The sequence below is a fragment of the Oncorhynchus kisutch genome, linkage group LG15 (genome assembly GCF_002021735.2).
Source record: "Oncorhynchus kisutch isolate 150728-3 linkage group LG15, Okis_V2, whole genome shotgun sequence".
Classification (NCBI taxonomy): Eukaryota; Metazoa; Chordata; class Actinopteri; order Salmoniformes; family Salmonidae; genus Oncorhynchus; species Oncorhynchus kisutch.
The window spans coordinates 49,586,567-49,604,066 of NC_034188.2; the positions used below are offsets into that span (position 1 = coordinate 49,586,567).

The window sequence follows — 17,500 nt, forward strand, 5'->3', positions numbered from 1 at the left end:
TGTAGCAGCAGTGGCGGTAGCCGCGGTAGCGTTAGCTGGCTGGCAGAGGCCCCGTGACGGTCGGCACTGGCCTCATTAATCACAGCGGCCGGTGACAGCCTAATAGAGCGTGGCCGAGTCATGAATATTTCCCAGCCTGCCCCTGGCTTCCTGGCTAAGGGAGAGAGAGAGAGAGAGAGAGAGAGGCAGGAGTGGAAGGAGTGTGGAGCTAGCGCAAAGAAGGACACCCATTAATCTGGCTAACCTGCCTACTACGGAGTAGTACAGTAGAACATAGAGAACCTAGCCACAGGGGTGGAGGAGGACTGTGTGGGAGAGGGGAGCACTTTGTTAACAGGGAGATTTGTGCATGGGAGGTCAGCTGGCGGGCAGCAGACAGGTGTGAGGGGACAGATCACCCACACTCTATTTCTGGGGGACTGGCTCAGACAAGACCAGCGGGCAGAGGGGGGTGGGGGGCTTCCTGGTCAACACAACATCTTATGTTAGGAATCTGCTATCACCTAACGTAGCATTTTATCGTCTGCATTGATTAAGCTAGAAGTAATGCAAATAGTTCCCTTTGAATGTAAAACCTGAAATGACTTCTCGGATGACATGCGCCTTAGCAACCAACTCCCTATGTTTCTTATTGAGAGAGGTTAGGCCAAATGTTTTAAAAGCACACACACGCCAAAGTTCTGGGCTTTCTCCAACTGTCAAGGTAGATGTTTGTGTCTCCTTGGAGAGGAACAATTATAGGATATGCTTGCTCAACGATTCGACTCTCTGCTTGGAAAATGTCATGAGTAATCTGTAATTAAAGTTGATCAAGTAAAATAATGTCTCTCTGTCTCCGGAGAGAGCTGGAGGAATAAACTCTGTGGGAAGATGGACCGGTTAACTGGGGTGATGAAGTGATTTAGCCATTTACCGGCAATGACTTGTTGTTGTTTGCTGTCTGGGGATCAAGCTGAGCAATCCTCCCGATGTGATGACATTTAGAGAAAGTTTCAATACGGATTACGATATATTTACAGCTCCAGTAACAGCAGACGTCAGCCCACCTTAATTCTCCCTGTCAGAATGAATAGTTGCTGTGCTTTCAGTTCTGTTGCACTTCCTCCCTACTGAAAGACATCAGTAAGTGAGGAAACTGTGGAGACAATATGGCTCCACCAAAGGCTCTAAACAGAGGGATGAGAACAAAGCAGAGGAGAGCCTTGGTCAGCTGTTTGCTCGTCTACCCGGAGGAAGGATGAAGGATCGTACAGACCCACAACGTCCCAAATTCCCAACCTTGCCCATTAAAGAGCTCTAGTGACACGCTGAACTGTTTATATAAGAGAGAGTGATAGACTATCGACTTTTTGATATGTGTGGTTATATTCAGGTTAGGATAAGTTCATGTACTGACATGCTACCAATGCCAAGGACATTAGCACCTGTCCTATCCCAAGCACTCCGGTTAACAAATGCTGCTAGTCTGGAGGGAAAACTACATACTTCCATCCGCCCATCAATCGCTTAAATCACCTGATTAATCATGGTCATTCGGGTTCGGGCCTGTTTAAAAAGTATATCCGTCTTTTACTGTGAAATGCCATGAAATTCTACAAACTGCAACCATTCGGTTGTAGAGTGCAGGGTTCCCGGACAGCAGGAGTCCAGCAGCCGAGTCCAACAGACTGGTGTGCAGCCAGTTGAGTGCTGTGTTGACACTGGCAACACAGCACAGACCTGTCATTGGTCCTGGCCGATCAGTGTATTTGCATAGAGGCACAGTGTGCAGGAAGGTAAATGAGAGTCGGGGCTTTGTGAGAGCCCAGTGAAATGTGACGGCCTGTGAAAGGGCGAAGTGACTGGATGCCCAGACTGAGTGGCAGACCCTGCCTTTATCTGTCTGCCTGAGAGGCAGCGTCAGGCAATGCCACAGTGTGTGTGGCCCATGCCAATGAGGTACCTACAACATTGTAGAATCACAAACCAACTACTGCAGGCAGCAGCAGCACAGCCTCCACAAAGAAAAACAGACCTCACACGTCTCTACCCTTTTTCCATGGCTAACCGGGAAACGGTGCCTCCCCGTTTGAGAATAATGATGTTATTTGTCATTAGCATGGGTTCAAAAGCCTGAAACGTTGACGCGACGTGGCTGCTCAAAAGAGATTGTAAAATGAAGACATCACGTACATACTCCATTTTTATTTATGTCGCTTTGAATCATGCACAGCCTAGACACCAAATGGAAATGTATTCCTCACTGCTTGAATGCAAGGGAATGACAGGAGGGGCAAGTCCTCTTTTTCCTCTCACATCAGGGCAACTCCTGCTGTGAACAATAAGCAGCTCAGTGTGCTGTCTTATGTAATGTACTAAATGTGAAATTGCAAGCAGGGAATGAAGATTGAGCAGGTTTAGAAGGCTCATCGCAGATAGGCTGTGTAACTCGACAGGTAACGGAGCTGACCGTCTCGGAGAAGACAGCCACCGTCGCTGATGATGTGCGTTTCTAGGAGAAACAAACCATTAAAGGCATTAGGATTCGATGGGTTGGAACACGCAGTGCCTTAGGAACAGCTGCTGCTGCTACTGCATGTAACCAAAGGAAGAAAACAATGATTATAATGTAAAATGGGTTCTACTATGATCAATGCTGAATTAAGTTGTATTGTAATGGACTGTATGCTCTGACACCTATGCATGTATATAACGTAATCTCAAAGGGAGGAGAAAAAGAACACAGCAAATGAACTCTATCAAAATGGCTTTTTCTTCTACGAATAAAGCTTGGTCTCTGTGGTATTGTAATTGTATTACAAGTTCAGTAAAGTACCACTGGAAACATATTCATTACCTCACTTATAATGAACCCGTTTCCAATCTCTTTGAAGCGGTTCTGGGAACTAAATGCTGGAGATGATGTTTAAAAATATCACCTAGCAAATTAAGGACTTTACAATTAGCTGTAATCATAGGTCATCAGTTCAATTACTTTAGGTGGGAAGGATTTTAATGACCGTGTTATTGACAAAACAAGGCATAAAATGATGTATTTTTGTAATTTTTTAAAAAGTTATTCAGTTGAAATGTTTTTGTCGTATTTTTGACTGTCAGCGCTAGTTCTCAGAAATGTGACTTTAATAATCAGAAATTCATCTCTTAGGAGATTCGTTGTCTACCTGCTCATAATAACATCACTGTCTTCGTCCCTTACCCCACAGGCTTATTAAATCTGGAGAGACTGCTACGCCAGTTCCTCATCTCCAAGGAGACCCTATCGGTTCGCATGCTGGATGACAGCCAGGATCCCACACCCCTTCTCAAGGAGATTCGCGATGACAAGACTGCCACCATCATTGTGGATGCGAACGCCACAATGTCCCACATCATTTTGGAAAGGGTGAGATTATTTTACCTTTATATAACTAGGCAAGTCGTTTAAGAACAAATTCTTATTTTTAATTACAGCCTAGGAACAGTGGGCCTGTTCAGTGGGCCTGTTCAGCTCTGGAGTTTGAACTTGCAACCTTCCGGTCACTAGTCCAACGCTCTATAGAGCTGGGTTCACTAGGCTACCCTGCCGCCCCAGTCTTGTCTGTCGTAGTGTGCTCTTTCCCGATGTTCTGAGACATCTCAGCAGTAGCTGATGATACAATTTTTTTAAAAATATCTATATGTCGATCCCAAGGTAAAGTTCAGGGTCAAGGTGGATATTGAAAATAATTGAACGAGTTACAGGCTGAATCACTTACCGGTGAATGAGTGTTGGACTGAACGAATGGTAGCTTTAAACATCATACACGTAGTTCAGATGTACGTACTGTAGGTCTAGTAGCACGAATAAATCACAGAGTATCTGTAACTCCATATTTGGAGAGTAGAATGGTGTGCAAATACAATTAGAGGAGATTCTGGAGTGCCGTTGGACTTAGCACTTAAACCACTAGAGTACCGAAGAGTAGCAGCAGAGATGGGAAATATTGAGAAATTAAAACCAATGCTAGAGATAGGAAATATGGAGATATTAAAACCAATACAATTAGCTTTTTTTTATTTTTAAGAAAAAGGTCTAGTCAGTCATTTAATTTTACTTCAAGTGACAGGCGTGAGATGTAAATTACGTTCTGTTCTGTGATCATTCATTAATAACGGAGGAGTACATTAGGTTTAAATGGTTGATCTGTATAATAAATACAATCCTTAACATCACAAACACTAATTAATATTGTTGTAGTATAAAGGAAATAGAAGTGACTAAAGTTTATTATAATATTTATTTTCCCTTTTTTTTTTTTTTTTTACAGACATCTGTTGGTAGCAACGACTTTCTTTGTTGATAAGATAACCTGTTTTTCAATCATGGAACATTGAACTCTTTATGCTTTCTATTGAAGGCGTCTATCACTCATCAGGTTATATGTTGTGTATTTATAAATAAGATCATTCTTTGGTGGGTTTGTCCTATTTCACAAATGTACAAGTCTGTATTAATAATGTGGTTTTTTGTTGTTGTTGCATATCCCAACTCTCTCTGAGACCCTCAGAGAGTGGGGGCACGGTCAGGGTCTGCCATTATCAACGGCAACCCTGGAGCAATTAGGGATAAAAGAGGGCACATTGATAGATTTTTCATTATGTCAAGTCAGAACTAGCAACCTTTCACACCCTAACTGCTAGGCCCTGTAAAATCACCAGCTGAGATTGGCAGTTCCATGGAGACCCAGGGATTGAACCCAGGGCATGATACATGCGAAGCATGTGCTCTACCATTGAGCTACATCCACTCAGTTGTGAAGACCTAGTCCGACATACATAATATAATTCAATCTAATTGGACATTCATATCAGATATGACTATTCTTCACAGTAAACTGTCAATATGACCTTTCAGTGATGTCTGTTTCCACTAATAGAACCATACCTGAAGTGAACAGAGAAGTTAGAAATGAACGCAACAAAGATAGAACACTCTGTAGCTTGGCAGAGTTCTTCCGGAGCCGACATAAAGTTAATGCTTTGCGTGATAGGACAAGACTCCTGCTATCCCTTCTAAAGACCTGCGATTAGATCTTAAGGTGACAGAAACACGGGTGAAAGGCACCTTGCAGCAAATGGCCGTGTTGTAATTAAAACATAGATATTGGAAGCTTGGCTGCAGTGAAGGAGACAATGGCTAAAGGGAAATGGAGGGACAGAGAGAGACAGAGAGAAAGACGGAGAGACGGACAGAGACCAAGAGAGAGAGAGAGCAATTGAGCACTGGCTAAGGGTGCATGCTAGGTTTGAATATTTGCTGGTATTTTACAAATGCTCCATCCTGAGAAAAAAAAAATCCCTTTTCTCCCGGGTAGCCCGGTATTTCCCACCAAAACCAAAAGTGTAATTCAAAAGCAGATAAAGTATATAGCCTATGTCTGGGTTTTAATAGAGTTTTGATTGAAATTTCAGTGCTACCTGAGCCTGATGAGCTATACATAAAAATAATTTCATGAGCCCTACTGTACATTAAAGACATTTAAGAGCCCATGCTCCCAAATGATTGTGTCGTTATCCAATACATATATGATATACAATATAGGCTACTGCACATTACACACTACAGAAAAACATACAATCACGTAGATGTAGCTAGCTATATGCTCTCTTGGGTAAATAAATGAAACAAGCTCCAGTAGGCTAACCTTTTTGAGCGTGAATGAGCACCTCGTTCACCTCGTTCAAATGAGCACCTCGTTCAAACCATGATAAAGCTGAGAGAACATGCGATTCTGGTGCAGCACATACGGCCTACAAAGTTACAAGCGTAGGTTAGCGAATTAGTAGGCTGACGCATATACACTTTTCATAATATTTCCCCTAATGTTATTAGCCTACCTCCTCGTTCTCTCTATTGTCGCCTCATTCCTTCCTCGCTTTCAACAGTGAAATGAAACAAGTTCCATTGCCCTTATCTTCGTCCTTCTAATGACACCCTGGAATAATATGGGACTAGAATTAGATGCAGATGGCATTCACTTCTCGTCATGAAGATTGAATGGTTATGGGACTGAATAAATAACTGCTGTAGCACACCGGCATCGCTCGTCTCGCTCTTGCTTCAAACCACCTGTGAGTTCTATTGGCTGCTGTATTTAACATTCAGAAAACAAGACTTTGGACACACCTACTCATTGAGAAAGAAAAACCCTTGAATGAGCAGGTGTGTCCAAACCTTTGATTGGTACTGTATGTCTATCTTGAACAGGATTATCTATTTTGGATGCAATCTGGAGGGAGGGAGGGAGGGAGGGAGGGAGGGAGGGAGAGAGGGAGAGAGGGAGAGAGGGAGAGAGGGAGAGAGAGAGAGAGAGAGAGAGAGAGAGAGAGAGAGAGAGAGAGAGAGAGAGAGAGAGAGAGAGAGAGAGAGAGAGAGAGAGAGAGAGAGAGAGAGAGAGAGAGAGAGAGAGAGAGAGAAAAAGCATGTCTATATGTCTATCTTGAACAGGATTATCTATTTTGGATGCAATCTGGAGGGAGGGAGGGAGGGAGGGAGGGAGGGAGGGAGGGAGCCAGGGAGGGAGGGAGGGAGGGAGGGAGGGAGGGAGGGAGGGAGGGAGGGAGGGAGGGAGGGAGGGAGGGAGGGAGGGAGGGAGGGAGAGAGAGAGAGAGAGAGAGAGAGAGAGAGAGAGAGAGAGAGAGAGAGAGAGAGAGAGATATTAAAGCAATGATATTCGAGGGATATGCTGTTTCAAAAGTCTGCAGCTGCAATAAAAACATGTTTTTGTTACAATCAAATATGAAGGTGACCCCCGAAAGCCAGATGGAGATGTGTAAATTACACGTGCATTCGGTCCATAGGCTATGCTGCAGCAAATGTAGGTCCACCTGTCACAAGGGAAAAAAGGTACGGTGATGAGATGATAGGTCTGCATGCATTGTGAACTGCACTCCGTACTGAGCCGTCTGTCCCCACCGTGAGCGTTGATGATTCATCATGCAGAGAGAAGGCCGTAGAGAAGCAATATTTAGATGTCCCAAATACATTTGACAGTTCCATTTCACGTCATGCTGTTGATATAAATCATTTATTATAATTTACCGGTTTCTCACAGTTATTTATCCCAGGAAAAGGGAGTGGTTTTGGGCGGTAAATCTCGATAACTGGGTGCCCAGCATTCAACCTTAGTGCATGCCAGTGTCATAGCAGGACTGGCACTGGAAAAGCCAATCCCTCACAATATCCTCTGAGGAGACAATCAAAAATGTGCCTGTCTTCCCATCTGCATCGATCTGGCCAAAGGCCACGCCCACTAATATTTATTTTCCACGATAAGTCTGGATTTGTTTCCTCCACGGCGACTTCTCGAATGCCAACACATTCAAACCATTTTGATTGGTCCCAGAAACCGATGGGTTGGGCCCGAGCCGGCCTGCACGAATCATGAATCACATCATTTTGACATCAGCTCAAACGACTTCTAAGGACAGCAGATTCAGACTGATGTATGGCGTGATTGATAGAGCAGTGTAATTAAATTCAGGATGAGTCATCAGGCAACGCTAATATCCCTGCCCCAATGAATATTTTTTTCTTTTTTTCTCTAAATGTTTTTCTTTCTCTCCCTCTAAAGTATTTATCTCTCCCTCACACACTCCCTCCCACCCTCCCTGATTAGTTTTTCTGTTGTCATATTTCTGTGTTCATCCAGTCAATTCTTACTGTTTTGTTTCCCTGCCACTCTCCTCTTCAGTCTCAATCTTTGCCTCAATCAGAGATACTGATGGCCGTTGCTGGGCATCCTGTCACCATGGCAACTCGAGGGGGGGGGGCAACCGTGGGATTTCTTTCTATGTCTCCGCCTCTGTCCTACAGTTGCTCCATACCTCTATTACCATTCCTCTGTCTTCTACTCCTCCTCTTCTCCATCTCTTTGTCTGGAGGAGGTGTGTAAGTGGTGCTGTGGATAGTTTGTTGGCACGCAGTCCGCTCATGAGGAGAGGACGTTGGCCGAGCAAATGTACGCTTTTTTGCCAACATTTTGTGCTAGACTGAGGATTTAATTACATGGTAAACTGTAAGGACTTTGTATAAAAGAGTCTAATCTTATTACCCTCTCTTCACGCAGGACATTCTATCCTCTTTGATTATGGATGTTTACAACTTTCGTTAGAATGCTGGTCAGCCAGAGGTCTACTTCTTGCACGGAAGACAGTGGGATTCTTTTTTTTTCAATACTCTGAGAAGTGTTAATTTAAGTGGGACTCATATATGCTCTGTGAATGTATTATATTTAACCCTCCAATAGTTAAATTAAATCAGTGTATTGGCTGTGTGTTCTGCAGCAGGGCATTTGTGGTCTGGGGGGTTTAGCTTCAGCATCACTGAATGTAATCTCGACATGTCAGCCCCCCGTGTTGTCCTACTATACAAAGCTGTGATCGGATTTGCTCAGATATTGTGCTCAGCATGGCGGGGAAGAACTATACGCCCCGAAACAAAAACCTGGGAAACTGAAAGAAAGGGGCAATGAGAACAATAGAAAGCTGAGGAAGTTTGGCTTTGTGCCAGCCAAAAGAAACACTTTCTTTCCATTATTTATATTTGTTAACTTGCTGAAGTCCCTGACCCGTACTTCACATTTAAAGGCATATTAACTGTGATTAAAAAGCTGGTCAATTTAAAAATCTGGTAAAAAAAAGCTTGTAAACTCTATCATCTGTTGTCCTGTTGGCTGTCTTCATTCTCAACACTTCAAGATCAAGACTTAGAACAATGTGCATTTTGCAGTGCAGTGACTTAGAACAATGTGCATTTTGCAGTGCAGTGACTTAGAACAATGTGCATTTTGCAGTGCAGTGACTTAGAACAATGTGCATTTTGCAGTGCAGTGACTTAGAACAATGTGCATTTTCCAGTGCAGTGACTTAGAACAATGTGCATTTTCCAGTGCAGTGTCCACCTGTCCTTCTCCACTAAATTAAGTCATTTGACTTAAATTGACCTGACAATCTGATACTGTAAAACGGTTTAACAAATGTTAGCAAACAAGCAAGTAATGTATCATCTGGTCGGGTTTCCTCTTACTAGCAACCATTAAAATAATAATAACCACACAATCAAAAGAAAATGACTCAGTGTCATGGAAGTGTGCACATATACAGTGTCATGGAAGTGTGCACATATACAGTGTCATGGAAGTGTGCACATATACAGTGTCATGGAAGTGTGCACATATACAGTGTCATGGAAGTGGGCACATATACAGTGTCATGGAAGTGGGCACATATACAGTGTCATGGAAGTGGGCACATATACAGTGTCATGGAAGTGTGCACATATACAGTGTCATGGAAGTGGGCACATATACAGTGTCATGGAAGTGGGCACATATACAGTGTCATGGAAGTGGGCACATATACAGTGTCATGGAAGTGTGCACATATACAGTGTCATGGAAGTGTGCACATATACAGTGTCATGGAAGTGTGCACATATACAGTGTCATGGAAGTGGGCACATATACAGTGTCATGGAAGTGGGCACATATACAGTGTCATGGAAGTGGGCACATATACAGTGTCATGGAAGTGTGCACATATACAGTGTCATGGAAGTGTGCACATATACAGTGTCATGGAAGTATGCACATATACAGTGTCATGGAAGTGTGCACATATACAGTGTCATGGAAGTGTGCACATATACAGTGTCATGGAAGTGTGCACATATACAGTGTCATGGAAGTGGGCACATATACAGTGTCATGGAAGTGGGCACATATACAGTGTCATGGAAGTGGGCACATATACAGTGTCATGGAAGTGGGCACATATACAGTGTCATGGAAGTGTGCACATATACAGTGTCATGGAAGTGTGCACATATACTGTGTCATGGAAGTGTGCACATATACAGTGTCATGGAAGTGTGCACATATACAGTGTCATGGAAGTGTGCACATATACAGTGTCATGGAAGTGTGCACATATACAGTGTCATGGAAGTGGGCACATATACAGTGTCATGGAAGTGGGCACATATACAGTGTCATGGAAGTGGGCACATATACAGTGTCATGGAAGTGTGCACATATACAGTGTCATGGAAGTGTGCACATATACAGTGTCATGGAAGTGGGCACATATACAGTGTCATAGAAGTGTGCACATATACAGTGTCATGGAAGTGTGCACATATACAGTGTCATGGAAGTGTGCACATATACAGTGTCATGGAAGTGTGCACATATACAGTGTCATGGAAGTGGGCACATATACAGTGTCATGGAAGTGTGCACATATACAGTGTCATGGAAGTGTGCACATATACAGTGTCATGGAAGTGTGCACATATACAGTGTCATGGAAGTGTGCACATATACAGTGTCATGGAAGTGTGCACATATACAGTGTCATGGAAGTGTGCACATATACAGTGTCATGGAAGTGTGCACATATACAGTGTCATGGAAGTGGGCACATATACAGTGTCATGGAAGTGGGCACATATACAGTGTCATGGAAGTGGGCACATATACAGTGTCATGGAAGTGGGCACATATACAGTGTCATGGAAGTGTGCACATATACAGTGTCATGGAAGTGGGCACATATACAGTTTCATGGAAGTGGGCACATATACAGTGTCATGGAAGTGTGCACATATACTGTGTCATGGAAGTGTGCACATATACAGTGTCATGGAAGTGGGCACATATACAGTGTCGTGAAAAATTATTTGCCCCCTTTCTAATTTTCTCTACTTTTGCATATTGTTTATACAAAATGTTATCAGATCTTACACCAACATCGAATATTCATAAAGGGAACCTGAATTAACAAATAACACAACAATGACATACTTATTTCATCTATTTCATAAACAAAATTATGCAACACCCAATTTCCATTTGTGAAAGCGTGTTTGCCCCCCTTACACTCAATAACTGATTGTGACACCTTTAACTGCAGTGACTCCAACCAGAGGCTTCCTGTAGTTGTTGATCAGTCTCTCAAGTCGCTGTGGAGGAATTTTGGCCCACTTTTCCATGCAGAACTGCTGTAACTCAGCAGCGCTTGTGGGTTTTCAAGCATGAACTGCTCGTTTCAAGTCCTGCCACAACATCTCAATTGGGATTAAGTCTGGACTTTGACTAGGCCATTCCAAAACTTAAAATTGGTTGCTTTTTTTGCCATTTTCATGTAGACTTGATTGTGTGTTTAGGATCATTGTCTTGCTGCATGACCCAGTGTAACAGTATAACTTTAGTCCGTCCCCTCGCCCATACCCGGGCTCGAACCAGGGACCCTCTGCACACATAAACAACTGACACCCACAAAGCATCGTTACCCATCGCTCCACAAAAGCCACGGCCCTTGCAGAGCAAGGGGAAACACTACTTCAAGGTCTCAGAGCAAGTGACGTCATCGATTGAAACGCTATTAGCGCCCACCACCGCTAACTAGCTAGCCATTTCACATCCGTTACACTAGCTGCTCTTCAGTTTCAGCTCACAGATGGATGGCAAGTCATCCAGGTCCTGGGGCAGCAAAGCATCCCCAAACCATCACACTACCTCCACAATGCTTGACTGTTGGTATAAGGTTCTTAATGTGGAATGCAGTGTTTGGTTTTCAACAGGCATAATGGGACCCATGTCATCCAAAAAGTTATACTTTTGAATCATCTTCCCATAGAACATTCTTCCAAGAGTCTTGATGATCATCCATGTTTCATACAGGGGAATTGGGTGTTGCCTAACTTTGTTAATAAAAAATACAAATATATTTGTAAACTCAGGTTCCCTTTATCTCATTTTAAGTTTTGGTTGAAGATCTGATAACATTAAATATTTTTAGAACACCTACTCATTCAAGGGTTTTTCTTTATTTGTACTATTTTCTACATTGTAGAATAAGAGTGAAGACATCAAAACCATGAAATAACACATATGGAACCATGTAGTAACCACAAAAGGGTTAAACCAATCAAAATATATTTTATATTTGACATTTTTCAAATAGCCACCCTTTGCTTTGATGACAGCTTTGCGCACTTGGCATTCTCTCAACCAGCATCACCTGGAATGCTTTTCCAACCATCTTGAAGGAGTTCCCACATATGCTGAGCACTTGTTGGCTGCTTTTCCTTCACTCTGCGGTCTGACTCAGCCCAAACCATCTCAATTTAGTTGAGGTCGGGGTATTGTGGAGGCCAGGTCATCTGATGCAGCACTCCATCACTCTCCTTCTTGGTAAAATAGCCCTTACACAGCCTGGAGGTATGTTGGGTCATTGTCCTGTTGAAAAACAAATGATAGTCCCACTAAACCCAAACCAGATGGGATGGCGTATCGCTGCAGAATGCTGTGGTAGCCATGCTGGTTAAGTGTACCTTGAATTCTAAATAAATCACTGACAGTGTCACCAAAACATCCCCACACCAATACACCTCCTCCTCCATGCTTCACGGTGGGAACCACACATGCGGGGATCATCCGTTCACCCACACCATGTCTCACAAAAACTCCAAAGGACAAATTTCCACCGGTCTAATGTCCATTGCTCTTGTTTCTTGGCCCAAACAGGTCTGTTACTTGAACTCTGTGAAGCATTTACTTGGGCTGCAATTTCTGAGGCTGGTAACTCTACAGTAGCGTCACGGCTTCATTGCTCCAGACCACCACAAGGGGGAGTTAGAGCACTCATTATGCATTTGAGTCCCAAGGTTTTTATATGATCAATCATATCGAGTGGTTCCAATGACAAATTTTGAAGCGAGCCACCCTTGCCTGGTGGCGTTCTTCAACAAAGATGGCTGACAAAACATTACGGTGGAACCAAATGTAAGTTGTTATAACTTCATAACGAGTCAAGCAAAAAATGTACAATTGAGAGGAATATGTTAGTTAATGTAGAGACAAACATTTGTGCATATTCTTTGGTCATAAAGTTACTTCATGAAAATCGCTATTTAGCAAGTTATCTGACTAACTAACATTAGCCAACTAGCTAGTGTCGGGAGAATGAATTTGTAATTTGTGTTGTAAAGAATCTAATTAGCTAAAGCATTTACTGCAAATTGAATGTACAATTGTGTAAGCTTGCCTTGCAATGCAGTTGAAGTAACATAGCTAGCTAACTGTTTACTTGCTTATTGTGTAGTGGAGGATAAAAATAACTGTATGCCTATGGATGTGTAGCTAGCTACAGTATGTAGCCGATCTGTGTATGGACCCTAAAACGTTTGGTATGAGTATTAGTTCAGAACCTATCTATGAACCTCAGCTATCATAGTTGTTGTATCAACTTCAAGTCTGAATGGCATTAATGAAGCCTATGGATAGAGTAGAATTTAATAACTTTATTGTGCCAAGGATGCAAGTGCTATATACACATGTACTGTAATTATTACCACGCATGAGATTCCCACATTGTAGCCTGTACGTTGAATATATTCACTGATCATGTACTCTTCCTTGGCAAATAAAGGAGCGGTTCAGGTATGAATCTCTGAGACATTCAAATTCCATTATTTGAATGATGCTGTATCTGCATGTATGTATTACAATTATACACTTCAAGTGTTTACTACTCCGGGGACATCAATGATTACACATTGTAACTATGCAATAGACTAGAAACATGATTGATTTGTAAGTCATATATACAGAAAAAAAACTATGCATATCTAACTCCCTTTATCTGCGTTAATCTGAGGACACCGGATAGTATTTCAATGAGATACTTAGTTTCAACCAGTGGAGAATGGGAAACGCTTTATTGAAAGACGTTCATTATCCAGGTGTTATAAATACATACATGCATTATAATTATGATATATTTTAATATTATACACACAAGTTCAATCTGTACTTATAAAATGAGGAAGAAAGACGAGGTGGGGAAAGAGGTGTGGTAGACAGAAAGGGAAAGAGGTAAGAACAGCGGCAGACAGCATATGTTTAATGAATTACAGTGCTACCCTAATATTCTCTCAGTTCATCACAATTGCGGTGTCCTAACCAGCCTTGGGCCCCCCAGTTGGCCTGAAGGTTATCTTAAGAGCAGGTGAGGTGGCAATGACGGGACTGGCTTCCTCTCTCACATCAAAACATACCTGCAGACGAGAGACAGATGGAAAGAGAGAGAGCATGATTAAGCCTTGATTTTTTATTCTACCACGGTCAGTCATCATAATCAGTGAAATGCAAAACTGACCTTGGATCATTAACTCTGGGACTAATACATCTCTGTCTGTATTTCAATGTAAAGCATCTCTTTAATAATACTTCCTGTTGACCCGACCAAGTGACCTCTCACCTATGATCATGCTCTGCCCTCTGTGTCAGCCAGTTCAGATGCGGGCGGGGTTCACCAAAACAGCTGATATAACCTAGAGGATTTAGGGAGAAGGGGGAGAGGGATGAAGTGAAGAAGAGAGACTTATTGTGTGTGTGTGTGTGGTTTCACCTGTTGTCCACACTAAGTGGCTACAGAGTACTTTATGCAGAAAAACAGACACATGAGGACAAACAATAGAAGACCATGTCAAAAGATTCTGTATGTGACGCAGGCACCTATCGGAGTGTACCTGAAACATTTAAATATAGAGGGCTATGTGTCTCACCACTTGGTTATTGCAAGGCTAACCCCCAGGGAAATCATGACTTGGCAGCAACAGATAGTCCAGTGAAGATGGCTGTGTTTATGTGGTGTAAATCTGAAAATTAGCAGCTGACATCTGAAGGTTTTTTAAATTAACGCATGTGAGACAGGTTCCTGTGTACAACAAGACAGGCCGAGATGGAGAAATAGAACACAGAACAGTTTAATTACTTCTGGTTATGGACACTTTTGCCAGCAATGAAGCTTCCATGGCCTTGTTCCTTGGGCAGTGAACATCTGACAGTATCAGATACAGCTCGCTCTCTGAAAGTAAAGGAAATAGCTAATTTTTCTATAGATATGAAAACAATAACTGTTCAATCTAAAGCAGCAGTCATTTTTAGGATACGTCAATACAGCCCAGTGCTGCTGACCTGAGATGCCACCTTCGTAGGCATCCGCTTTGACTTCCTTTGTGTCGGAAAAAATTGCTTTCAGAACAATTATTTTTGACTGGAAATAAAAAAGGTTTTGCTCTCGACAAAAAGACACAAATGTACCCCCATAGCATATAACAATTTGCCTGTGAATAACCACACCTTCATACAAACGTGCTACTGTATGCAGAATTCTTGACGCAGAACCAAATTCTTGACCCGCTGCCATATCCTGCCAGCATGACCACAAGCGAGCCATTCAAGAGCTGAATGATGATGCGTGGAAGAGGGAAAGGAATGAGATGATAACAGTAATTTGTTGCAAGTTGGGGAGGAGGGCTAATAGCTGAACAATGGACTATTCAACCTTTACTAAAGAATAGTCTAATAGCCGAGCTAGGTGTGAAAACCCCTATTGCAGACCAGATTTGCCGTAACGACCAAGCTTGCTACTCAATGTAATAAAGTAATGACTTTTCAAATAAGTTACCTTGGTTACGTTATATTGGCTGACAATTTGTTAGCTACGCTGTCCTTACAAACCACATAGCATATCATTACAGCAGTATGTACCGGTATGTTAGTTAGCTACCTACCGTTAGTAGTTATACATCAAACTTGCCAGTTTATTAACTATAGGCTATCTAACTACCCAACATTTATTGACTTGTTTATTCTCGTCATTCTTAGCTTAGCTAAATGGTGTAGTCGTTGTGCTTTCTCAATGGACATTCGGGTGCTTTCGTATTCTACCATGTAGAAAATAGAATATAAACAAATATATATGTAGAAAAACCCTTGATTGAGTAGGAGTTCTAAAACTTTTGAACGGTAATGTATATATACAGTTGAAGTCGGAAGTTTACATACTATAGTTTTAGTCAGTTAGGACATGTACTTTGTGCACGGCACAAGAAATGTCTCCAACAATTGTTTACAGACAGATGATTTCACTTATAATTCACTGTATCACAATTCCAGTGGGTCAGAAGTTTACATACACTAAGTTGACTGTGCCTTTAAACAGCTTGGAAAATTCCAGAAAATGATGGCATGGCTTTAGAAGCTTCTGATTGGTTAATTGACATCATTTGAGTCAATTGGAGGTGTACCTGAGCATGTATTTCAAGGCCTACCTTCAAACAGTGCTTTTTTGCTTGACATCATGGGAAATCAAACTATATATTTTTTTGTAGACCTCCACAATTCTGGTTCATCTTTGGGAGCAATTTCCAAACACCTGAAGGTACCACATTCATCTGTACAAACAATAGTATGCAAGTATTAACACCATGGGACCAAGCAGCCGTCATACCACTCAGGAAGGAGACGCCTTCTGTCTCCTAAAGATTAACGTACTTTGGTGCGAAAAGTGCAAATCAATCCCAGAACAACAGCAACAGGACCTTGTGAAGATGCTGGAGGAAACGGGTACAAAAGTATCTATATCCACAGTAAAACTAGGCCTATATCGACATAACCTGAAAGGCCGCTCAGCAAGGAAGAAGCCACTGCTCCAAAACCGCCATAAAAAAGCCAGACTAAGGTTTGCAACTGCACATGGGGACAAAGATCGTACTTTTTGGAGAAATGTCCTCTGATCTGATGAAAAAATAAATAGAACTGTTTGACCATAATGACCATTGTTATGTTTGGAGGAAAAAGGGGGAGGCTTAATTGCCAAAGAACACCATCCCAACCGTGAAGCACGGGGGTGGCAGCATCATGCAGCTTTGCTGCAGGAGGACTGGTGCACTTCACAAAATAGATGGCATCATGAGGGAGGAAGATTATGTGGATATATTGAAGCAACATCTCAAGACATCAGTCAGGAAGTTAAAGCTTGGTCCCAAATGGGTCTTCCAAATGGACAATGACCCCGAGCATACTTCCAAAGTTGTGGCAAAATGGCTGAAGGACAACAAAGTAAAGGTATTGGAGTGGTCATCACAAAGCCCTGACCTCAATCATATAGAAAATTTGTGGGCAGAACTGAAAAAGTGTGTGTGAGCAAGGAGGCCTACAAACCTGACTCGGTTACACCAGCTCTGTGGGAAGCTTGTGGAAGGCTACCCGAAATGTTTGCCCCAAGTTAAACAATGTAAAGGCAATGCCACCAAATACTAATTGAGTGTATGTAAACTCCTGACACACTGGGAATGGGATGAAATAAATAAAAGCTGATATAAATCATTCTCTCTACTATTATTCTGACATTTCACATTCTTACAATCAAGTGGTGATCCTAACTGACCTAAGACATGGAATTTTTACAAGGATTAAATGTCAGGAACTGTGAAAAGCTGAGTTTAAATGTATTTGGCTGAGGTGTATGTAAACTTCCGACTTCAACTGTATATATATATATATATATATATATATGTATGCGTTTATGTGTATGTATGTATATGTACTGTATGTATGTTACATACACATACAGTACATACATGCATACACATATAAATGCATACATATACACCTACAAAATATACACT

The 17,500-nt window shown here is 42.1% G+C and overlaps 1 protein-coding gene across 1 annotated transcript in view; it reads left to right on the forward strand.

The window, feature by feature from the left end:
- LOC109887491 (glutamate receptor ionotropic, kainate 4) overlaps window positions 1–17,500 on the forward strand; it is a 435,871-nt gene that overhangs the window by 310,017 nt on the left and 108,354 nt on the right. Inside the window, exon 7 of the mRNA XM_031790434.1 lies at window positions 3,204–3,382. Within this exon, the coding sequence (XP_031646294.1) occupies window positions 3,204–3,382 (179 nt within the window). The remainder of the gene's footprint in view (window positions 1–3,203; window positions 3,383–17,500) is intronic.